Source organism: Micromesistius poutassou (genome assembly GCF_964030765.1).
Source record: "Micromesistius poutassou genome assembly, chromosome: 4".
Taxonomy (NCBI): Eukaryota; Metazoa; Chordata; class Actinopteri; order Gadiformes; family Gadidae; genus Micromesistius; species Micromesistius poutassou.
Window position 1 is genome coordinate 8,274,730 of NC_140274.1, and position 25,476 is coordinate 8,300,205.

General features: G+C 47.9%; 1 protein-coding gene across 4 annotated transcripts; it reads left to right on the forward strand.

The window, feature by feature from the left end:
- Nucleotides 1-64: 64 nt before the first annotated feature.
- Nucleotides 65-25,345, forward strand: git1 (G protein-coupled receptor kinase interacting ArfGAP 1). 4 transcript variants are annotated; one of them, XM_084467343.1, is made up of 20 exons: nucleotides 65-428; nucleotides 4,684-4,817; nucleotides 5,489-5,601; nucleotides 6,086-6,191; nucleotides 6,745-6,831; nucleotides 7,037-7,167; nucleotides 7,687-7,781; nucleotides 8,113-8,155; nucleotides 10,148-10,196; nucleotides 10,535-10,607; nucleotides 11,319-11,416; nucleotides 12,458-12,569; nucleotides 13,053-13,183; nucleotides 14,641-14,793; nucleotides 15,835-16,206; nucleotides 17,943-18,023; nucleotides 18,912-18,988; nucleotides 19,163-19,339; nucleotides 20,022-20,085; nucleotides 21,271-25,345. In XM_084467343.1, exons 1-20 carry the CDS (start codon nucleotides 377-379, stop codon nucleotides 21,484-21,486), a joined length of 2,364 nt encoding a protein of 787 aa, XP_084323469.1. In that variant the 5' UTR covers nucleotides 65-376; the 3' UTR covers nucleotides 21,487-25,345. The 4 variants fall into 4 exon arrangements, with proteins under 4 accessions (XP_084323469.1, XP_084323470.1, XP_084323471.1 ...); XM_084467344.1 differs by lacking the exon at nucleotides 17,943-18,023; XM_084467345.1 differs by lacking the exon at nucleotides 15,835-16,206.
- The last annotated feature ends 131 nt before the right edge of the window (nucleotides 25,346-25,476 follow it).

A 25,476-nucleotide genomic window follows, 5' to 3' on the forward strand; every position in this document is an offset into this window, starting at 1 on the left:
ATAGGGGGGCGGGGGGGGGGGGGCAAGGGTGTGTGTGCGGAAACTGACAGGTAGAGAGCGTCGCTGCCTGTCTCTCCATGCAGCGCACACATCTAACCACTCACCGCACTACCCTGATTTATTCCCTCGATATGAGCCTTCAACCACCGACTGTCCAAAGGGGGTTCGGTACTGACTGTGGATGGCGTGACTGCGAAAAATCGGGAAACTAGTTGGGGCTGGGAAATCATACCCCCATCGCCCGGCTTCCGGGGATTCAGGGCTTGCAACGGGAGACGGCATACGTCGGTGTTCGGGGAAGAAGGACAAACACCCGTCATCATTTCGACTATTCACCTCCTGAACAGCCCCTTCCCGACTGGAGCATTTTTTCGAGATGTCCAGGAAGCTCCAAAGGACGGAGGTCTGCGCCGACTGCAGCGCTCCAGGTACGAAATACTAAAAACCCTCCCCTGGAACAATGCGCTGGCAGGGCGACAGAGTGCGGCTCTGAGGCCCGTGGTTGCTGTCACCCTCAGCCGGATTCCTGGATCAGGAAAACGGCCAGGGTTCCCAGGCGTCGGATAGGCCTAAAATAAACAGTGTGAAACAGGCGTATAGTATGTGAGAAATACATGTAGCTGGTAGATCAGGGGTTTGCTACAACAAGCGGATATGTGTGTATTTCTTTGACTATATAAGCTGAAAGTATGGCTAGAATGACAATATTGCTGCAATCATAAGTTTGAGTGGCATATGTGTGGCTGTCTTGGCTACCGCCGCCAGGCAGCGGCGACACTTGTTTTGATATCAACGACTAGCGGACGCCTCCAGGACGTTAGCGTAGCCTCACTGGCTATTGAATGGCTTCGATGCAGTTTTTCCAACTATGTTCATGAGTAATAGTATTGATAAAGCTCCGTTTGGACAGTAACTACGCTGTGTGAGCTACACTACGACACGGTCTCTTCACTCTCGCCCGTACCGTTCTGAGGTTAGCGGTCTAGTAGCTAACAGCGTAGCTAACTTTTGCTAGTGGGTGAAGCGAAATCCTTGTACAGCTAGAGTCCCTTGACACCAACACGCCCTTGTTGTCCCATAGAATGCGTGTTGCCCCCTCCGTCCACCAACTATTACTGAGGACGGTCTGAGTTATTTTTTTATTGTTTTGCCCCACATTAGAATCAACAGGACAGAGAAGCGGACGCAGAGGCGAAGTGACAGCCACTACTAGTAGGCTGGGTAAATAGTGGTATGACGTCATATGACATTTTATGAGTGATTAAGTGATGAAAACATATGCGATAATATTTATTGTTACTATACTGTGCGTGTTTGTCTGCCCCTATGTCTGAATGCCAGAACAATGTTGTACCCATTCCATTGGTGCTGACAAATAGAAATGGGCTATATCATGGCAAATGTTTGTGTGTTTGCATAAATCAGTGTTATAGCAGCTGCCCTACCTACAGCTGCTCCCCATCTTGGTAGTGTGTGTGTTCCTATGTGTGCAATAGTTTCAATGTAAATATCCATCAGCCTTAACTCTCCAAATTGCTCATCTGTTGCTGGATGCACCACCATCCCTGGAGCTGTATGACCGACCTACTCCCTGCTCCTTACTTCACCTTTCTGCCACGGTCATATCCTCTCCCGTCTCAGTAATTCTTTGATAGTAAATATTCAACACAAGTAGACACATCATGTTTCAAAGTGCAGCTGTATATCCTTGGCTGCCTTTTATAGAATGGCCTGATTCAGCAGAAACCGACCAACCTACTTTTGTTAGCTGCTGGTGATGGTTATATCGGTTATGGCTCTCTTTAATCTAGAGTTGGTGCACATAACCTCCTCTGGATGACATGCATGCACACATTTGAATCTACACCCAACACAATGCTGACCTAGCCTCAAGTGACAGCCCACCTCTCTCGTCACCACACCCAGCGGGAGAACGCCATGGCTAGAAAAGACTTCCGATGCTCCCAGTAATAGACATGCCTTGGGAGGACGTGTCGTGCAGAGTGGACGCAGAGCTTTTACTTTGGCACTAGCACACATGCTACCACGCTGATGGGCAAAATCTTTGAATTAAAATAGCGCCACCTGCGACATGGCAAGTTGTGTCAGCAATAGATGTTGTTGTGCAAACTAAACAGAGTTAAAAGCATGCACTGAACTTGTTTTGTTTTCTAAATTTGAGAAGCTTCTATGGAACTATGCAGTAGTGTGTAGTGTGGTCTTAAGATTAAATAACAATGGGATAAAAATATAACACCTAAAGGGTTATATTGTAGTCTACAATTGGGCTAGGTAGTAGGCCAGTATTGGATGTAGGGTAAGGTTGTATGGAGACATTGTGTGTAGCTTCTAGTTCCTACTGAAAGCATGTCATGAATATTCTGTCAACTCCTGGTAGCACTTTTTGCTGATTGCTGGCTTGCACTCTTGTCAAAACAAAAAACCGCATAGCTATGTGAATTGTTATATTGCTGTATAGAAAAATCTTGAAGCACAAAGCCTGTCTGTGAATTGAAAAAGGCCCATCAGTGGTCAAGAGCAGTGTGGGAGTGTGGTATGGATGCTAATATGGATACATTCTTTTCCTGTGTATAATGTCATAGCTTTGTGACAATGACGGCCCCCATATTTCATTGTGAACAAATCCAAAACACACAAATAGATGTGGCTTATGCATTGTGTGCAAAAAAATGAGTCAAACCTACCAACATTCTGAATCCATTAATATAGCGCATAATTAATGGATTTAATTAGAGCTTAGAGGCTGGTACTCCCAACTGGCAACTAGTCTCTAAAACCATTTAGCATTTAGTGCTTTCTCCTCAGCCGGCAAAAAGAGCACAGTTTTAGCTATATTCATGCTATAAGCCCCTCTAGTTTTATCCCAGTGTAAGAATAATGGCAACACCAGATGTGTGTATGCACGCATGTTGCTGAGCACACGCATGTGTTGTTTGTTAATTGTACCATGTGTCAGCAGCTCATCACATCAGGCACCTCAGGCCAAAACACGACCTGACTGTATGACTAGTCTATGGCTGTGTCTCACAAGCATCGTCTTCCTTAAGTTCCTTCCCTTGCCTTCATAACCTTTGTTGCTTCCTTCCTTTATTCCATGCCTTGCCTACTCTTCCTTCCTTATTTCCTTTCTTGCTTTCCTACTGCCCTTCTGTATGTAGCCAAGACACTTCTACTAACATAGGGCCAAGTGTCCTTTTCTATTTCTAGGAAATACAAAAAATAAAATAAAAATAAAACCTCTGATGTCGCCCACCCCCTAGTATCATAATCTCCTTCCCATATGCTGGTCAGAACAGGCAAAATAAATCACTCAAATGGAGTAAGGGAAACTTTTAGACAAGTGCAACGACTGTAGGAGAACAGCAGGTCTGACATTTTCTCGCAGCCAGCAAGGCACCATTGGGTTTATACCAAGCTGCTTATTACTGATTAAAGGTCAGAGTTGACTCTGTGACTTTGTATGCGATTTCTATGAACGTATGCATGTATGACAGCGGTGCTGCCTTCCAACAGAATACTCGAAATTTCACTCATATTTACATTTGCTCAAGAGCACGGACTCTCGCCCTCTGGCACGTTATTTTGAAAATGTTTTTTGACTTGAATGCTGTACCATTGTGTGGAAAGGTCACCTTATTCTCAGTCCCCTGTGATCAGAGGGGAATTGTTACTTGCAAAATAGCTATTAACTCACAAATGTTTTACATTATTCACTATCAACTCCACAGTCCGCACATACACTTACAAATGTCAGCACTCTGGGTTCCAACCAGTGCAGGTACAATACAAAAAAACATTTAAATGAATGAGATGCATAGAAGGATCAAGGCTATTGCCTGTGTTTTCAGGAGGCAAGGGTATGGTCATTTTGGTAATTGTACTCCCACACTCTTTCTTTCCACCCCTAGCCAGTGATTGTGGTCATGCAGGGCATGCACTTTGAGTGTCAGTCATTGTGATGTCCTGCTCTGAATGCTGCTATTAGAGGAATCAGTGTGTCCCACTCACATCCTAAAGGACAGGGCCATGGCCACGCTCGGTTCTCCTTGCTGCTGACATCCTCCGCGACAACTCCAAAACAGACAATGATGCCCACGCTCTGCCTGTCTGGCTTACATCATTTGCCCATCATATTTGCTTAGACCTTCCACTGAAACATGGACAGCCAGTTGGAGAAAGTGCACATACCACTCTGGGCATACATCTTTTGGTTCTGTGAACTGAATTGAACACAAGGGCTCATTTTCTTTCTGTGTGGTGTTTCAGGCTAACAATTAGAGTGTATCACGGTAATTAACTGCAGTTTGCCAGACCTACTTGTGATCAGGAGAGTCGCCTTTGGTAATTTCAATAAGGGAGTTGGCCATACAAAACAAGTAGGATTATGCTGGTATTGTTCTTTAGCGGTCTTCACATTACATTTGGGGCATGGCGCATTTCAATGTCTACATAACTGTACGACTACACTCGTACGTTTTTTTTTTTAATGTACCAACTGCAGTCATGTCTTCGATCTGTAATTCTCCCTCTGACTTTCACGTGTGTGTGTGTGTGTGTGTGTGTGTGTGTGTGTGTGTGTGTGTGTGTGTGTGTGTGTGTGTGTGTGTGTGTGTGTGTGTGTGTGTGTGTGTGTGTGTGTGTGTGTGTGTGTGTGGCACTCAGACCCGGGCTGGACCAGTATCAACCGAGGGGTTCTGATCTGTGATGAGTGCTGCTCGGTCCACCGCAGCTTGGGCCGACACATCTCCATCGTGAAACACCTGCGGCACAGCGGCTGGCCCCCCGCCCTTCTCCAGGTATGGAGTGGACTAGTGATCGACTGATATATTGGCCGGCCGATATTTGCGTTTTTTACGTGTATCAGCGGTTTTTTAAATTTATTTATATATTTATTTTTGTTATATTTTTTTCCCAGAATGATTTACAGACAGTTCAATAAATGTTTATTTTTTAAATTGAGACTTGTAACATTTGTTATCATCATTGTGTCATTTTTATGTTGTAAATTGAGGGCGCAAAAGCAGTATTGGCTCCAAATATCGGCTCAAGTAAATCGGTATCGGCGTATCGGTCATCGGCTAAGACTGATGAAAATAAATTGGTATCGGTACCTAAAAAATCCATATCGGTCGATCCCTAGAGTGGACGCCATTGTCCGGGAAGCAGCGTTGACCTTTGAGGACTACTTTGCATATAAATACATTTGTGTTCTCAAGCAGTAAAGTTAAACTCGGTGCATTCTCTATTATGTAGTTACGCTATAGCTGAAACTAGTAGCCTGTGAATTTCTAGCAGATGATTTGATATTTTCCCTGCTGGTCTCTATTGTTGTTCAACTTGTGGTTCCACTGCAGCTGACTAGGGCTTAAGTAGTCCTTCCATGTAGATGTTTGTGTTTTTTATATGGTTGTGTTGTGATGTGAGTGTGGAGTTCTGCAGTTAACCATTGTGTGTGTGTGTGTTTCAGATGGTGCAGACCCTGGCCAGTAATGGGGCCAATTCCATATGGGAGCACAGTCTGCTGGACCCTGCTCAGGTGCAGAGTGGCCGTAGGAAACCCAACCCCCAGGACAAAGTCCAGTGAGTCCGTCTACAGGCCACATGCTGCGCACTGGCCAAATGACTCACAAGTTCTGAGAGAGAGGAGCCTCCTCCCCTATCAACTAGCCTCGGCAGGGTTCACTCATTTTTTATTATATTTTTCTCATCATAGCAACAAAACTGCTACCTATCACAGAGAAGAGCATTTGTCCTCGGCTCAAGCCGAGTATTTCCTTGAGGCCACTGAAGGCTACATATTAACTTCTCCAAAAGCCTTGTTCACATTTCCTAGTGCAGCACTAACATCCTATTAGCCCCACACATTCCCCATGTCTGCCTCTATGGGTGCCCCCTTCACAGCACTCCTTACTGCTCAACAGATGTCTAGGTTTTCCCCATACATGCATACATGCATGCATGTATACATGCATACATACATGCGGAATGTAATCATGGTTTCTACTGTGCTCTCATAACTCTTCTTCTTCACTCCTCCCTGCCTCCCTTCCACCGACCCATCCAGTCCCACCAAGTCTGAGTTCATCAGAGCCAAGTACCAGATGCTGTCCTTCGTCCACAAGCTTCCCTGCCGCGACGACGACGGCGTCACCACCAAGGACCTCAGCAAGGTGAGCGTCCCGGCTTACAGAGGTCAAAGGTCACGGGGGTGAGCGACCACGGCTGCAGTTGAAGTAGAGTGCGGTGGAGCCGCAGGAAGTGCTGAGCTGCGCGCAAACACATTGTCGCCTAGAGATGAACACGTATGTTGACGTGGAGTGTAGCGTGCGTGTAATCGCACAGACACAGACACACAGAGAGAGAGCCCATTTGCTAGAGCACTCCAGGGGGTTGTGAATGACACAGCAGGACGGTCTAATGATCTCTATGGCTGCCCTGCTGCACTGGGCTCATTAGAAGATGCTCTGCCTATTTTTCTTACTCACCTTTTTATTCCTTTCTGGTGTTTCTTATGCTAAATTCTTCTCTCTCTTCTCTCTCTCTCTCTCTCTCGTTCTGCGTGTCTCTCGTTCTGCCTCTCTCTCTGTCTCTCTCTGCCTCTCTCTCTAACATCTCCTCTCGTGTTCTTCTTGTGTGTCACGCACCTCTACCTCTCGATCCGCCCACCCGTCCCTCACTGGCGATCCACATGTCCCCCTCTCTTTTTTCCTTCTCCCGCCCCAGCAACTCCACTCCAGCGTGCGGACGGGGAGCCTGGAGACGTGTCTGAGGCTGCTCTCCCTCGGAGCCCAGGCCAACTTCTTCCACCCGGTCAGCACCTCGGCGTCCCTCAACGCCTGACACACCGCCATCTAAACAATGAGCCACACAGTGCAGTACCGTACCGCCGACCCCTCTCTCCAGGCTTCTGCTGACTCTATTTTGTTTTGTTTTGTTGTGTGTGTGTGTGTGTGTGTGTGTGTGTGGCTGTGTGTTTATGTCTGCGTCGGCCTGTCTTTAATTGCGTGTGCTCCAGGAGAAAGGCACCACACCCCTCCACGTGGCGGCCAAGGCGGGCCAGATCCTGCAGGCAGAGCTGCTGGTGGTGTACGGGGCGGACCCCGGCGCGCCCGACCTCCACGGGCGCACGCCCATGGACTTCGCCAGGTACGTGACCTGGGCACGGCGGCCGCAGAACGCTGGGGAACCCAGATTGTGCACAGATTGTCACAAGGGCTAGGGATAGTTAATGCAGTTGTTTTACTTTATTAATCCTTTATTTAGCTAGGTCCAAATCCATTCATATTAACCATCTCTTTTGCAAGGATGACCTGATAATAACCATCATTTTCATATGGTTTGGAACAGTGTAATTATTTTACAGTTGGTGTGACAACAACAATGAACACCATTTTATAAGCTTGCTTTCTGGGGACAAACTGCGACACATTGTATTAATTAATTTGCTGCTGCCGAAACAGAATCATTGCAGCCGGTTCTAGGAAATAACACTTGAAAGGTGAGGATTAGAACATGACACCAATGGAAATGTGTAATGTACATTATTCAGAGAGATGATTATTCTTGAGACTTGCACAAAACTCATTGTTTGGTCGGTCGTTTGGATAAATAAAAGCTGTTACTGGGGTGGTTTCCATTTATTCAGTGTGTGTGTGTGTCTTGCAGGCAAGCAGGCCAGATTGAGCTGGCAGAGCGCCTGGTGGAGTGCCAGTATGAGCTGACTGACAGGCTGGCCTTCTACCTGTGTGGCCGACGCCCAGGTGAGCCACCGCAGCAGCTCGCCTCAGCTCTCCACAGCTCACGGCTCAAGGCAGAATTCCTCAGGCCCAAATTATATGGTGGCTGCTTCAGAATGTGCAGCATTCTCCTCTCTGAAACAATGTAGTCAACCTCCACACGCCTGGCTGCCGTCACTGGTTTTATGTTCTTTATTTTATGATAGTTTATTCTAGCCTATTTTCGTTCTTCACTCTTTGTGTCGTCTCAAATGGAATCGTCTTTAGTTGTTATATTCTATTTAGTTGCTTCTATTTTCTTTGGCTTAATGAGATGTATTTTTTGCATCAATATTATGTTGGTGTCTTCCTACAGATCACAAGAATGGCCACTACATCATTCCACAGATGGCAGACAGGTGCGTACAGTAATGCCGCTTGTGGGGTCATTGAGTGTGTGTGTGTGTGCGTGTGCGTGTGTGTGTGTGTGTGTGTGTGTGTGTGTGTGTGTGTGTGTGTGTGTGTGTGTGTGTGTGTGTGTGTGTGTGTGTGTGTGTGTTTGTGTGTGTGTGTGTGTGTGTGTGTGTGTGTGCTTGCTTCACTAGCTAGCCAGAGATGCATGAGAGTGCTGTGGTGTGTTTGCATGAAGAAGAATCTCTTCCCTCCAAAAGATGGGCAGGTGGGCTGGGAACAAGGCTTGTTTGCCTAGTTCTGGCATTCGTTTTACCATCTGGGATATTATTGCATTGGTATGCAAATGCCAATTTGGTACGCTTTGATATCTTGCCAGTTTTTCTAAATTGTCACCAGTAAAATCAGGATAGACTAATCTCGATTGTCCGATGTTACTAGTCATGATAAACATTTGAGCCAGTTTTCATTAATCATTAATAAAAAATGTATTAGTACAAAAAGAACTGTTAGACAGGTAATTGGATTAGACCGACCAAAATAGTGCCCCTTCTGTAACATTTTCTTTTGCTTGTCTACATGCATGAATAGATTGCATTTAATTGTTTATCCAGTAGGTGGCACATTCGTATTTGTTAACCTTCCCCCCACATAACAGTTAAAAAACGGGAGAAAGGCCAAGCTGGCTGTTATTCTCAAAGCTGTATAAAGTCGTTTCTGCAGTCCAAGCTAAAGAGTTGTTACAGTACTTGGGAGGGGTTCTTGATTATTCAGAGTGAACCACAGCGTAAACTAAGGATGTTTGGTAAATCAAGTGTGATATTGCTTGAGGCTATCAATTTCAAAATAAATGTGGACATGTTTAACTCAAATTAAAAGCATGAATTGGAACTTCAAATTCACGCTTGCTTAATCCGACTCTTCCAATTTGGAAATGTCAGACAACGCTAGCGTGACTCGCTATTGATTTGTTATGTAATGGCCTGTCTAACTCTCTTCCTCTGCACTGTTCTGTTCTGGTGAATGGTATCTCTCAAAAAAAAATACATTTTGAAGCAGTGTTCATGTGGCCACTGTACCTGTTTTATATTTTTCTCTCTCACACCCTCTCTTTTACCTTTGCTCACTTGTTTCCTGTTCTCTCCATCTTTGCCACGCTTGGTGGAGCCAGGGCTCGTCCTAAGTGCCCAACACAGAGGTATCTTTGCTTTCACTTTCCCTCCTACTCACTCCCCTGTTCCACCGGAATGCATCTCCCTTCCACTTCCTGTCATCCTCTCCTGTAGAGTCCCCCCCCCCATTGTGTCCTCTGATCGCTCAACCCTTAAAGCCATCAGTTTTACAAGGAAAGATGGAAAGTGTGGTAGATTAGACTCTATAGCTGTGCGCAAAGTAGAATGAGCCACTGTCTGCAATCATGAAGTGTATTGTACTGTGAAGTGTAACAATCTTTATTAAATGTATTTGGATGGAATACATGTATTACATGTATTCCATCAAAATTAAGGTAGAAACAGTCTTGCACAATGTGTTAACATCGGTATCCATGGGTAAGGTAAAGTCTCGGTTTCCATGACGACGTGAGAGATCTTAAACATGAGGTCAGGGAAGCGTTTGCGCTCACAGATTGACCCAACGTGTCCATGTGAAACCCTCACCACTTGTGACTACATTGAACATAAAGGAAGTCTGTATCCCTGTATGTTTAGCAGCCAGCCTGTCTCGCAATGCATTCACTTTGTAGGCAACGCCCCCCCCCCCCCCGTACCACAGCCACTTTGTAGGCAAACCCCCCCCCCCCCCTTACTCACCACGCTCGCTCATTCGATCACTTTCCCGCCTCATCTTCCTCCCTCCACTCCACCCTCTCCTTCCTGCATAACTCTCTTCCTCCCTCTACCTGATACTGGTGCTCTCTCTCGCTCTCTCTCTCTATCTCTCTCCCTCTTCCTCTCTGGCACCTCTCTGACTCACTCTGTGTGACTCTCTCTCTCTCTCAGCCTGGACCTCTCTGAACTGGCCAAGGCTGCCAAAAAGAAGCTGCAGGCGGTGAGTAGGAGCTGGGGTCTCCAGATCAATAGTTCTACTCAGCCAATTGTCAGGTTGAAAAAATTATAATAACAAGAACAGGTCCTGGATAACCATCAAGACTCCCAAGTCTTTCAGTCAATTAGTAAAAGGGTCTCCCTTGTTTAAAGCGTCTGCACGCAGCTGAATCCGAAGGCATTTTAATTTCAATATATATCTAGCTTGGTTTAAAAGGGTCAAGGGTACCCTGTAATGCTGCTTTGTACATGTCACATGTGTATGTGTGTGTCAATTGTCCACACGCTGTAATGTCGGTATGGTGTTTAATGAGTCTTGCATGTGCTGTGTGTGTTGGACAGCTGAACAACAGGCTGTTTGAGGAGTTGGCCATGGACGTCTATGATGAGGTGGATCGCAGAGAAAACGATGCCGGTGAGTCCCTCGCTCACTCTTGCTCTCTCACCCCTGCTCTCTCCCCCCATCTCAAACATATCTCACCTGGCCTTTTTGCCGTCTAACCCCATCTTCATATCTCTCGATCAAAGACCAGATACATTCCTCTCCAATCTTTATGGTCTGACCCTCTACTCGACAACAAAAGGTCCATACCAGAACTCAAGATCATGATATACAAAAACATATCTCAGATGATTAATATATTTATTTAAGTGTGGGAAGAAAGCTGGGGAAATAAAGATAGATAAAGGTTAGAGGAGGGGGGGGACGGAGACATGAAAGATGGAATGCATATAGAGAGGAGAAAAACTGTCGAGAGAAGGACCATATAGGGCAGAAGGAGGTGGAGGAAGCGCATGCGAGGAACTTGTGTATGCGGGTGAGGAAGTCTTTCAGAAATTCCCTCTCCCATCCTCATCTTAAGATACAGTATGTAGTGTTGTACTCTTTGCCATAGACACACCAGGTAAGACGCACGCACACACGCACTTAAATTATATCCAACAATTTCAAAACCTAAAAGTTTTATATTTTCCTTAAAATAAGCCTGCTTGCATGCATGACGGTTTGGACTAGACATTGAGCTGCCACTGTCCAGGCTTTAGCCACTGTCCAGGCTTCAGGTTTCTTTTTCCAAAACACACACATTTAATTCTTAAGTGTGTGTGTGTGTCTCTCTCTCTCCAGTGTGGCTGACAACTCAGAACCACAGCACCCTGGTCACAGAACGTAGCGCGGTGCCTTTCCTACCAGTCAACCCAGAGTACTCCGCCACACGGAACCAGGTAACCACAGACAAAACACTGCACACTGCAGCAATCACATCCAGATGCATGTTGCGGTATCAGTAGGAACGCCCCCCCCCCCTCCCATCTCCCACTCTGCTTCTGATGGCAGAATCAGAAAGAGTCGACGAGTGGAGTGGTGCAACGGCAAAGAATCTGTTCACGTGTGAAGTTGCGGTGCTTGTAAATTTGTGGATGTCAAGAACGGGTTGTAATGAGCATGTAATGGACGGCACGGTCCTCAGCTGCATCAGAGACGGCCAAAGATGTTGTCCAACTCTGTTTATCATCTCTCTCGCCTCCCTCTCTCGCTCTCTCGCTCCCGGCCCTCAGCTGTTTCGCTCATTAGTGTAAACGTCGGCCCACACTGGCTGAGCTTCTTTGTCTACCGTGCTCTGATTGGGGCTGGAGACTGTTTGTGTTTGGGCGAGCTGGAACCCCACACCCTCTTTAAGTAGCGACTCTCTGCTCCTCTTTGTGGTCCTCGTGCAAAACAATGCACTATGAATAGACGTGTATTCCCGCCGTTCAGTTCGGTGCATGGATGCAAACGGACCGTTCTTATTTAAACAGCGGTGGGGCTGATGTAATTGCACGATGCAGCTTATGTGTGTGTTTTAACTTGTGTGTGTGTGTGTGTGTCTCCCGGTATGACATGTTTTTTCCACAGCTCATGCCTGGTGACCACAGTGGCAGTGGGCCCGGGGGCCAGGCCCACAGACTGGGGGGGGGGGGGCAAGGCAAACTCTGTGGGCCTGGCTCCTGTTGCAATGCCTCTCGACTGCACAACTCATGACATAACTTACCGCTTATTTTTTACGGTCGAATTGCGCCTGTTTCCACACGTGTGGGTGTTTTAGTCCTCTCTCTCTCTATCTCTCTCTCTCTCTTTCTCCGTCTTCCTCCCTCCCTCTATTTCTCACTTACAATCTCACTCTCTCTTCCTCTCCCTCTCTGGGTTTTTTTTCTCCCTCTTTTTGTCTCCTTCTCACGCTGTTTCTCTCTCCCCCCTCTCTCGCTCCCTCCTCTGGTGTCCCTCAGGGTCGTCAGAAGTTGGCCCGATTCAATGCGCGGGAGTTTGCCACACTCATCATCGACATCCTGAGCGACGCCAAGAGGAGACAGCAGGGGAAGGGTCTCAGCAGCCCCACTGGTGAGACCACACACACACTCACACACACAGGCTTTCTCATCCACACAGCCCACGCTAATGATACAATATGATAATGATAAAAGTGTGGGACTCGGTCTTCAGGGGGGACAAACAGAGTTTCAAAGGGCAGAAAATTGCCTAGCGAAAGATGGCGACGAAGGGCCACCGGCTTTAGCAGCGCAGTGTCGGAGAGGAAGGACAAGCAGACCAGAGCCAGGTTTTTGTATTTGGACTCGTAAGGGATCTAGCCAATGTGACATCTGCAGCCATTCAGAGGGAACGGAATGTACACACATTCTCTAAAGGACGATTCTAATAGTCACTCTGAGGTTTATGTTAAAGGGACACACCGATTTCGTTGTTTCGTATGCTGTAATATCGTCACTCACGAGATTCATTTACATACCGGAGGGACGGACTGAGGCTGTCTTCAGCGGGGTCACGGTACACTTTTCTTCACCTTTTTGACCCTCTACCTCGCAGACCCGCTGGACCGGGGCATCGACGACGACGACGACCAGCACGACTACGACAGCGTGGCCTCAGACGAAGACACGGACAGCGAGCTGACCGCCCAGAACAACAACAACACCCAGCGCAACAACCGAGCCAAGGTACACAACAACACAGATTTTGAAAAAAAAAAAAAAAAACAACAGGCTGAAATTCACAAGCAAACGAATGCTCGACATCCACACACACCCCTACACGTTTTGTGCAGCGGCATATGTTGAGGGTTGAGACACAGTGTGAGTCGCAGCCATTGGCCTGTGTTTTTAAACATGCCCACACACACAGACAATACGAGAGACAACACAAGGACCAGCTACTAGTTACTTTGATAATGTGGCAACATTGTAAGCCATCGCCCTGAGCCTCTTTTCAAGAGCGAAAGCAGCAGCGGCTGGAGCTGCTCTCCCTCTCTTCCCCGCTGCCTGCCTGTCCCAGCATGCTTTGCAGGGATCAGCTACAGTTGGGACTGCCGCATAGCTCCTGGCTGACATCATCAGTTATTCTGGGATGAGCTCAGAGAGACATTGTTCATAGAGCAGGAGAAAGTGAGAGATTACTGGTGGGTTGGGAAAGTCACGGTTACAAATGCAAAAGGAACGGAGACAGTGGAGGATAATTGGAAGTAGTGAAAATGACAAAGCACCTCATGATACATGTATTTATTTAATACTTTATAGTTTTAACTATAGTACAGTAGTATAGTAGTACTATAATACAGAGTGCTGATGTTAGGCACAGAGCATTTCAATAGCTTTAACTAAACCTTTTATTCAACCTTGATTAAAAACATAAAAGCATAGAGATTTGTTTGCAACACAGCTCCTTTGCAACATTTTTCCATTATTAGAAAAATATGAAAAGGGATGATATTAGTAACAGTGAGTAAGTGAAAACTGGAGGAGAAGCGAGCTCTGGAGTAATGCTGTGTGTAATGTAAGATTCTGCGTGTGGCAGACCATAATGTGGTGCACAGAGAGAGTGATGGCGGGTGGGCTGTCTGTCTGAGCACGCTGCGGCCACAGTAACAGGCTGGGCAAAAGGATGAGTAACGAGCATGGATGGAGACAACTGAAACGTGTGTGAGGGGCAGAAAGCCCTGTCATAGAGCCCTCCAATGCATCTCTTAGAACTAAGCTCCTTTTGTCCCCAAGTGAATAGAGCCTTGATTCGTGTGGATTAATTCATGCAATTGGTGACGAGGCTGGAAGACATTGACAGTTTTGGTCGTAGAACGCTGGGCATTTATTTTCTGCCAATGGTGCGGCAAGAGGGATCACACACGTTGGCGCATGTTTCATATTTCTTGAAGCCAGTGAGCCCACTGTTTCAGCTGGATTTCAAACACTATGAGATTATGTGAGATGTGTTTCGGGGGAGGTTTAGGACAGACGGGGGCGTGTTATCGCCATGGTTACGACCCACGCCAACTTTGTGATTTTGACTCGGTGTTCAAATGGAGCTGAAACAGGGGGTTCACCCACACATTAATGTGAGCTGCACAGGCACCATCATATTGCTCCCCACTGATATCTGTTACTTTATCTCCATGGCCGCTCAGAGCATGGACTCGTCAGACCTGTCGGACGGCCCCATCACCCTGCAGGAGTACCTGGAGGTGAAGAAGGCCCTGGCCTCCTCGGAAGCTAAGGTCCAGCAGCTGATGAAGGTCAACAATAACCTGAGCGAAGAGCTCCGGAGGCTCCAGAAGGAGGTAGGACGCAAGGGAGGGAGGCAGGTAGGGAGGGAGGAAAGGAAAGGATGGAAGGAATAGAATAGGGCTGGATAGATAGAATTGATAGATAGAATTGTTCTCACTTTCTGCTAGAATCTCACCATCCTAGTTTGGTTGCTGTCGGATTCATTGCTGAGTCTGCCGCTATCGGTATCATTTTCATTCAAAGTAAGAACAAACCGAAGAAGCCTATGAGGAGACTTGACTGGAGGTGTACAGATTGGGTCAGGGGGAGGTGGCCAAACCGTCTTGGCTTCCTACAAGTCAAAGTGGTTTTGGCTGCCTCACACACAGGGGTCTCCATAATGGACGCTTGATTAACTTAATAACCGCAGTCAGGGTCAACGCTCACAATCCTCCCCAGTGTTCCATCGTCTTTCACCGGCATACTGACCACATTGTCCGTCATGATGCCCTGCTCAGCCTTGACTCTGTGTACATACTGCCTGTATTGTGGCTTCATAGCCTCTGGTTCGCAGGTCTGACCGACCAAAGGACGTGAGCCTAATGCACGCAACACCTAATCTGCACATTCGGGCAGAACTTTTCCACACAATCTGTTCAGTTTCATCTGTTCACCACCACCGATGCCCTAACCCGCCCCCCCCACCCCATCCATTTCTCAGGCCTCTAATAACGGCATGTAAGTTAGCCGAGCTCTCCCTTACTACTCACTACCCTCTTCCCCTTGATGGGAACGAGATCCGTAACCTGGTGGCTGGACATCCCCAGATTCAGGATCCCAGAGACCGGCCATGTTGTTGTGGCTGCACCGAAGCTCTTCGGCTCTCCGAACAGAGGGTGTCCAACTGTGCGCCACCCTGTTCTGCCCCCACCCCGCGCTCCCCGCCCCCCCCCCCCATTCTGTGTCAGCAGATGCTTGTCCTTGATCACCTGGTTTACATCCCCTCCCTCCCTCCCTCCTCACCCATTGTCATTCCCCCCCTTTGCCTTCCACCCGCCCATGTCCATCTCTTCAACCCTACCCTTCCACCCCCCCCCTCCTCCTTCCTCCCGTAGATCACGCGGATGCAGACGGAGAACAGTTCGCTGCGGGTGGGCCAGCAGGCTGGGGGGCCCGCCGGCCACGGGGGTCCGGGGGGCGGCGGCGGCGGCGGCGGAGGAGGCCACTGGCCTGGGGGTGGGACCAAGGCAGGGTTAGTCGGAGGAGTTGGAGGAGGAGGAGGAGGGGGTGGTGGTGGTGGTGGAGGGATGGGCGGTGTAGGGTCCGGCGGGGACCCCGCAGGGCTTTACTCCCACCCCCATCCCCACCGGAGGGACCGCCAGGCCTTCTCCATGTACGAGCCCGGGGCCGCCCCCGGCCCCAAGGCCCACGGCCCCCCAGCCCTGGACTCTCATCTAGCCCGCCTGCAGCCCCTCAACACACCTAGCGTAAGTGTCTCCCGCTCTTTGCTCCTGGGACCCCTCGTCCAGTGCCCGTGGGCGGCCCCTCCGCCTCTGACTCTCTGGGGGCCAGACGGGTCGACCTGTCTCTCTCCCTCCTCCTGGTCACTCTCCTCTTCCCCCCCACCTGCATCTAACCCTCCTCTTCCCCCCCCCCCTCCGCCCCGAGACGTGCACTCCTGCATGAGCCCGGTTCAGATCTAAAAGCATAGTAGTCGCGCCATGCCAGCACGCACCATGACACCCATCGCTATGCTTTCAGAGCCACACAGAGCCGGCGCATGACGTGGTCACACCAGGTAGACCGGTGGATGATTTGTCAATCTTGTCGTTTGCCCCTTTCACCTTTTGTAACATCTGTTTTTAACTTGCAGCTCGCTCTGCTGTCCTCGTGTCCGGTTGGATCTCTTTCTATTGAGACACTAGATACCAATGCAAATGTCACACATGCACAACACTAGGGATGGTTTTTAGGTTTCTATGTTAATTGGACATGCGTTCTGAGAACGTTGCAATTGACCAGCTTCTGCACAATGCTTAAGGGTTGGCAGACTGCGGTGTGTGTGCATATGATGGTTGCTGGCCTGCCAACGACTCTTGTTGGGTTCAAAGTTGTGTTTCTAGCCAAAAGCCCAACATAGAGAAGCATGTTCCTTTCACTCTTTCTCCAGGGATGCTGACACACACACCGGCAGAATCTTGCCGATTTCTCACAATTGAAAATGCTAATTGTCATTGCTAAATAAAGCTCTCAACAACACAGATACTTTCTCACACATTTGTTGGCACGTCCATCAAATGAGTACATCCACGTGTCATCGCTGTTCCGTCTACTCTTTTACCGTCTGTATCTTTTCCGCCTAGCTGGTCCTTGTTCTTCACCGTACATCCGTGATGTAACCTTCAGGTGGAAGCACTTTTGGCGTTTTTTCCACTAGACTATACTGGCCCGGTCTGACTCGGCGTGGCAGGCATTTGCCTTTCCATTACACCACGCTTGAAGGTGTGTCTTTGGCCCCGTCCACATGACACCGGAGGTTTTTAAAAACGTTTTGCTGCGGTTTTGCCTTGCGTCCACACGACAACTGAGGTTTTGGGGCCTGAAAATTTTCAGCCATTATGGCGCCATGTGGACAGGCTTAACAGTAGCTTTTGGAAAAGGATGATGAGACGCTGAACTAGAAGGCTGTTGTATGAATGCTTGTAGTTTTCATCTGTGTTTTTGCATATTTGTACAGAAAGGGTTCACCACCTCCTACTGGCCTGGCATACTTACTACACCATTTTCACTAGTTGCGTTTCTGGATGAGGACAGTTCTAAAAACATTGTCGTGTGGATGCAAAACATCTTTGAAAACAGAAACTATTATAAACCTCGGGCTACGTGTGGATGGGGCCTTTAACTGGTGGCGCGCTTGTCTTGAGTCGATGTCACAACAAAGCACATACTTTTATTGCCCGGCCCGTCACGGCCAAATGCGCTAATGGAAAAACGCCATTTGTCTGTCTGACCCCCGTAATGTCTTCCATTCTCCTAATGTGGTTATTCTGCTGCACAACCACTGTTTACTGCACTACACATTCAGGGAAATGAGCCGCACTGTATATCAGTGTAGCTGTTAATATTGGGTCTCACTGCACTGCCATTAAGCTTTTTGGACAGTGTGTGTGTGACCACAGAAGTTATTTTTCCTTTTTCTTATTCCCTGTGCCGTCCTCTCCAGACAAGGAAGGTCCCTGGTGGTCCTTCACCCTATGGGGGTCATCACCTGTCCGCCTCCTCGGACATAGGCAGCAGATACACGGTTGGCTATGCTTTCATGTTGATATACTTAAAGGGACTGCATCGTTGATTCTCAACCGGTTTGCATGTGTGTGTCATTGCATAGTGTATGCAAATGTAGAAAAGGTTAACATCCCTCCATGTTTCAAGCAACCCTTCTCATTGGCCAGTGCAGCGTCATCCAGCTCCAACAGTAGTGGGGAGGTCTGGGTGGAGAGTTAGCCATTGTTTGTTTGCATATGCTGCCCACGTTGTTATGACTCACAGCCGGTTGCAAATCTGCAAAGTAGTCCTTTAAGATCCCTTTGTTTACACCTGTGCTTTCTTCTTAACGACCATTGCGCTCAAGCATAAATAAATAAATACAATTTGCAAATCTCTTTTTCCGTCTACACATGTAATTATGTGCAGATCAAACGTCCCTTTTTCAAGAGGCTCAAATGTTTTTGTTGTGGCATTGATGTTATAGTGGACCATCATTGACGCTGGGCCATAGCGGTCTTTCCCATTAGCTCCCATAGAACCGGAGACTCACAGGTTCAGAGTGCCCCGACAAGCGTTTCCATTACTTGTTGCTGGTGCTGAAGGGCACTGCGTCTGGCCTGGTTTAATCCAGTTGAAGCTGATTGGTTAGCGCCCGCTCTGCTCAGACGACCCGGGGGAGGTCGCCCTTCGCCCCTGTTAGCGTATGATATGCTTATGATATGGTATGGTATGGTATGATATGATATGATATGGTATGGTATGGTATAATATGATATGATATGGCAAACCGGGGGGGGGGGGGGGACCCGTTTAGCAGACCCGCGCTCACGGAAAGGCGGCGTTTCAGGAAGACACACAACCACACGTTCAGGTACATCCTGAGGACGTGATGAGTGAGCCCGCCCCTTGCCGTCTCTCTCCACAGGGCTCCCGGTTGGAGAAGCACGGCAGCGGCACGGACAGCGACTACGACAACACGCAGGTCTACGACGTGTCCCCGAGGTCAGGTTCAAGGCAAATCACAGCCCCCACTATGGGACGCTTCAGCCGCCCAGATACCTGCTTTCCCGCTCGCCACTTATTTACAGAGCGGCGTGCTCTATTTATTTCATTTATTTTTATTTTTTATTCTGTGTGTGTGTGTGTGTGTGTGTGTGTGTGCGTGTGCGAGCGCAGCATGGGTCGCAGCAGCGAGGAGGACGGCCGCGGGGACTCTGAGGAGGGCGGGGCAGGGGACGCGGCCGAGCCTGACCCCACCCTGCCGTGCACGGAGGACGTCATCCTGAAGACGGAGCAGGTGACCAAGAACATCCAGGAGCTGCTGAGGGCCGCGCAGGAGGGGAAACACGACAGGTACCCGCCACGCTTTCACACACACCTTGTTAGGACAGGTACCCGCCACGCTCTCACACACACCTTGTTAGGACAGGTACCCGCCACACTCTCACACACACCTTGTTAGGACAGGTACCCGCCACACTCTCAAACACACCTTGTTAGGACAGGTACCCGCCACACTCTCACACACACCTTGTTAGGCGCCTGGCCAAACAGCCCAGCACAAGCAAACCGCTCTTTGTTCGTTAAGACGTGAAGTGCCTTTTACATACTTGGACGTCAGGAGTGTGTAAGTGACACAAGCAAGAATCTGCAGAATCAAGGCGACCTCAAGGTGCCCAGATATTGGAGTATCTTTTTATTTTTTCATCTACCCGCAGATTTGGTGCATATGGGTTGTTTGTTGATAAATCACCCTTAGCGTACATTTGGTGTGATGACACTTTTTCACAAGTTTCAAATTGACAACCATTGTCGCATTGTGTGCAATTGATATCGGAACGAATCACGAATCACACCAGAAGTGATAAAGATGGGCTGGAAAACCTGTGTGCTTCACCAGATTTGGATCAAGCATTATCGCCAGGCGTGATGTGTTTTGACAGTCGCTCCGATGGAGCTGAGTACATGATTCAGCCAGTTACACCAACGGTTGAGGTCACTGGTGTTGACAGCAAGCCCCCTCTGTCCTCCTCAGCTTTGTCCCGTGCTCAGAGAAGATCCACTCTGCCGTCACTGAGATGGCCTCGCTCTTCCCCAAAGTAAGTGCACCCATCTCTCTTTGGTTCGATTTATTTTTCACCTCCTGCCATCTCGTGCGCGATGGCCGCGATGACATGCTCTCCATGTCATTTGGACATTTCCAATCAGGGCGTCAAACGTGTACTCAAGTGAACGATTTGAGTATTATTATCAAAAATTGTTTTGTTTTAAGTACATTTTAGATTATGTTTATGTATTTTGGTAACGATTTGAAGCAGAATATATACCTAAATACCAAAATAAATTAATTGGATGTCTCTTTGACTGAACTTTGCACATAAACCATAAAGACAAAAGTTAACAACGATTAATCTAAGTGAATGAGTAAAGTATACGTGTTAACCCCAAAGCCCACTGCCGTGTCAGGGCAGACGCAAAATAATGTTTCAAAATGTTGGCCTCCAAAATAGAGCTCATTTGATTCTTATCTTACAGTCCTGCTACATGTGCTTTGCTCCGGTAAAACTGGAGCAAAGCACACGGAGCAGGTTCTGATTCAATGTGATTCAATTCTCTTTTTGGCCGCTACAAATATGAATTGAAACTTGCACGCAGGTTGCAAGTTTGCACTTTGGGCTGAAATTGTGCTTGACAAAACATTCACTGTACATGAAACTTAATGCGTACACACTCAAGCTATAATAATATAAACCCAATCTTTGACAGTATAAATAATGCTGGTTAGCATTATTTATCATCTTAAAGCTCTTTAATTACAGTACACTGAATTATTCAGTTATATTTAATTTAATTAAGTTGACTGCTTAAAACACCTTAGAGTGTAAGATTGTCGTATTAATTCTGCTTCATTATCTGTTTATTCTATTACACTAATCACTGTGTATAAACGGGTTTGACCACAGCCACCCCCCCTCCCCCTTCGTAGTTGTTGTTTCTTCTTTTTTAATTGTGTGTTTTCATGTTAGTATGACGTTATCAGACCAATTTTCCCATGCGTATTAGTCTGGAACCTCTCAGTTCACTTTTGATCTCCAAGGCGAGTTGCCAACGGCTGCAGATTCCCCTGGTTCCCGGGCTAACGCCTCGCGGCTGTTGTACAATTGTGCTAGCGCCGCGGGCCGTGAGAAACGCACTCTCCTTCCGAGCCGTACACAATGCATGTGGACGAGTGACCATGAAACCTGACCTTGACCTCCATCCTTCCCCCTCTCCCTCCTGCCCAGCGTCCGGCCCTGGAGGCGGTCCACTGCTCCCTGCGGCTGCTGGCCTCCAGCGCCTCCCGGCTGCAGGTGGAGTGCCGCAAGGCGGCCCCCGTGGACCCCGGGGCCCCGGCCGTGGACTACCAGCTCCTCACCCAGCAGGTCATCCAGTGCGCTTATGACATTGCCAAGGCTGCCAAGCAGCTGGTCACCATCACCACCCGGGAGAAGAAGCAGTGACACGAGCATCGAGGGAGAGAGTGAGAGAGACAGAGAGAGAGCGAGGGAGGAGGAAGGGGGGGGTGGATGAATGGACAGATAGACGGGTGGACAGATGGAGAGGGTGAGAGGAAGGACAGGTGCATGATTACAAGGTACGGGTCCAAAGGCAGGAGCAGAGGAAGACCGGAGAAGGAAACGCGATGGAGGCCGAGAGGAGGGCGACCGAGACGGTGGCTGATGTAGCGGGCGCTACATGGAGGGGGGAGGGGGAGATCAGGGACAAGAAAGCCAAAGGAAAGAGACAGAAGAGTCCCTGTGGTGTGTTAAAGATGTAGAAATAGTTTGACCAAGTAAAACACAGGGGAAAGAGAGGGAGAGCTGGGGGCCGGGTGGGGGGTCCTATTGAGGCGGCAGCGTCTGCGATGGTGGGTGAATGTTGTTGCGGTGGACCCCTGGAGTGACGCGCACCGCCCTGTACGCCTTGAGCAGCCACGAGAGAACAAACACTCACAGAGCAACGTGATTGGTCCAATGCAGATCTTTTTATTTATTTATTTGTTTTTCCCTCGGCAACGGTGATCAGCTTACACACACACACACACACACACACACACACACACACACACACACACACACACACACACACTACGTCGTGGGATAAATACATCATACGCTCCCATTGAGGAACTCGAGAGGAATATTCCTCCTCTATTCTCTCTCTTTGTCTCTTTGTCTCCAGTGAACTGAGTGTAGCAGAAACAAGTCCTTCTCTATGCTCTTGGACCCGCTGTCCAGACAGGATGTGGCAGGGTTTCTTTGCACATCGTGAATCCCCCCCTCCTCCCACTTTAACAACCAGAATCAATGGGTTCTCCAGATCTCCCCCCCCGCCCTCCCCCACAGGCTTGGGAGAGGGAACGCAGCATAACGGCCATATTCCTAATTTTCCTATTCCTTTTGATTCTTTTCGACTTTTAATTTAGTTATTTTTTTATCTTGTTTTGTTTTGTCCAGATCACTAAGGACAACAGAATTACTGACTTGTAAAAAGAAAAAAAAAAACACTTACACTGGAATAATTTTTGCTTTATTGTTATTGTTTCTCATGCCTTTTTTCTTTTTGTATTGTTTATATTCTTACATGTGTTGTCATGATTTAACCGTTTTTTTTGTTAATTTTATTGACTTGGCTATGATCCTAATTCAGCAGAAACTGATGCATGACCACATACACACACACACTAACCTGTGAAGCCCTCCTGGACACTTCCCAGGCACTCTTTGTTTTCCGAGTGACAGTTGAGTATTATGTTTCTATTGATTTTTATTTTCTGTTGTCATGTTTGTTCAGAGTCATATTGGGATGTTTCAATGGCCAATGGAGTAGAACAGTTGCCTAAGGGGCATTGGAGCTCACTATTCTCTTTTATTATCTGTTTTCAGTTTGACACATTATGACACAACGCCCCCTAGGGGCCTCAATTATCCTTACCTTTTAATTTTTTTTATTTTGGGCCGTGCACTTGGTTCACCTCACGAACCTGCCTGACATAACAGGACCAGTGGAGTCATCTCAGTCCAACCCACCCAGCCTCCCCTCGTCCCAGCGCTGTGTTTCAGACCAGAATGCCAGTTACAGTGAACGGACAAAACAGTGCAGTGAACACTGCAGCCTTGTATTGCATGTTTTCAGTGAATGTTCAGCCACACAGTAGATCGGTACACTACAGCAGTGAGCTGCTATGTTAGCTTCATTATAGACTGGGTCCACGTCCTTGAAACCCATTGATGACGGCTGATTTTACGGCTTCATTATGAAAGAGATGGAGCGCGTCTCAACATGCCCATTGGGAGACCATAGTTTTCACATGTTTCAAATGCATCAACCACTCAGGCTGGTTGGCCTTGTTCTTCTTACTTTGTTTGGCTTGTGTCGCCAGTGAACGGCACGCTCCATCAAGCTAGGTCTGTTGTTTTCGGGTTGCTCGGCACAGAAGGAAGTGTACTGTTGATCGGGGCCCTCCCGCTAGTCCCGCCCACCGGGTCATCTCTAACCTCTGCCAATGGGAGACGGCATTGGGAGCTAAATATCTCCCAAACAATGTGTTTTGTTGTTAGTTTTCTCTTTTACATTTAATGCTCAGCACTTAGCCTCACACGGGGTCAACGATCGCCGTCACTTCTGTTACCGGCCATAAAGGGTCCAATCGATCTGCCTACGGGGGCGGCCGTCCTCTGAGGAACTGTCCTACTCTGAACCCATGCCCTTGATGGCCTGTGGGTGTTTTTACTGCTCCGAGGGCCCATTCCCTCAAGTGGTCCGTGGCACAGTAGGATCGCTTCAGTTCTTCACGTCTGGCCCCTCACTACACTATCTGTGTATTTGCTTTGTTCATGCAACTATACACGGGACCACAAGACCCACTGACACACACGCACACACACACACACACACACACACACACACACACACACACACACACACACACACACACACACACACACACACACACACACACACACCTTGTTACAGGGTGTCGGATGAATCGATTTGTCGGCTGATTGGTTGTCACCCCTTATTCCCGAGACGATGCAAATCATGCGTAAGAGACTGTAGTGAAATGCGCGGTTGTAATTGGTTTGCCTTTGCACATCATCATCTCCTGTTCGACTGGCTCGGTTCCAGCCATGTTGTACCGTCTGCTGTAAGACACACACACACACACACACACACACAGGTGCACATACATACTATACACACTAAACACACACACAGCGGGGCCAGTAGCCAGCTGTCATTCAGCGTCCCAATCATTCAGCGTCGCCCGAGTTCTAGACTAGAGCCATATGTATATGGATATATGAACCTATGTTTTTCATGATATATTTTATATTAAGCTATATGTTAGGATTATGTTTGTAAGATATTTATGTCTAAAGAGTGTTTTGCCAAGGCTCCAGGCAGTGGGATCTCGGCACCCGTTCTCCAGTCAAACAGTGGACCCAGGCAGACATGCACTTGATCGTTTAGCGCGTGTGCGTTTTATATTGCCTTTGCCCTCTGCCATCTCGTCCCCTAGTTGCATTTTTGTACATTGAGCATTGGAATGATTTTTTTTTTTTTTTTTTTACAATGAAACAATTCATTCAGTGCATGAAACTGGCATGAACAAGCAGAGAAGAAGCGGCCTCCGTGCGCTTGGGATAATTTCTTACTGTCGAGGGGTTTGATAAATACACTACTAAGAAACATTTTGGGCGATGTACACGCCCGACACTTTAATTTCTGTGTGTTTTGTTCTCAGCCGTGCAAAGTACACCGGGCGCTTAGGGGTGGGCTTTTGGGGTCAGAGCAGGAGGGAATGTCCGAAGCACATTCAGGTATTGCTCAACAGTCATCTCAATCGGCAGCAGGGGGAGGCCATACTGCACAGGGTCAGGTCCCCCCCCCCAAAACACCTTAGTGGTCACTACGTAGGTGCCTCAAGGGAGGAGAATGTTATGTTTTGCTTGTGGCCCGCCCAATGTCTCGCACACTTTATACACAAAGAACGCAGACTAGAGCGTTCCACAAAACATACATTCTCTTTCACACACACACACACACACACACCATGTGCAAAGCCACCCACAAGTACATGAATTACTACCAACACTTGCAACCAGCAAGCCATGCTTATTATTTGCGTGCATGCATGCATATACACAGACTGACGAGCAGGCGATGTCCAGCCCTTAGCAGTGGGCTGTACGCTCTGCGTCCTCACAGCTCTACATGTTGGGAGAGGCACAGAAGAGTTGTTTTAACATGTTTAAAACTGTATAAAGTAGAGAAAAACAATTACTTAATAAAAAAAATAAAAAGGTAAACCGTAATGGAAACTCATAAGCTGTACATTTGTAATAAAATAATAAAACAATGTAATGGTTGTATTGTTTTGTTCGGTGCTGCGGGGACACGTGTGTTATAAGATTAAGCTATTGGAAATGCAACGTGCTGATTGGCCG

What these genes read in the sequence shown, in the direction of transcription:
- git1 (XM_084467343.1), top strand. Translation starts at nt 377, where the DNA reads ATGTCCAGGAAGCTCCAAAGGACGGAGGTCTGCGCCGACTGCAGCGCT. An exon ending in TCCGGAGGCTCCAGAAGGAG is followed by an intron (nt 14,794 to 15,834) that starts GTAGGACGCAAG and finishes TTCCTCCCGTAG; the next exon opens with ATCACGCGGATGCAGACGGA. An exon ending in ACATAGGCAGCAGATACACG is followed by an intron (nt 18,024 to 18,911) that starts GTTGGCTATGCT and finishes CTCTCTCCACAG; the next exon opens with GGCTCCCGGTTGGAGAAGCA.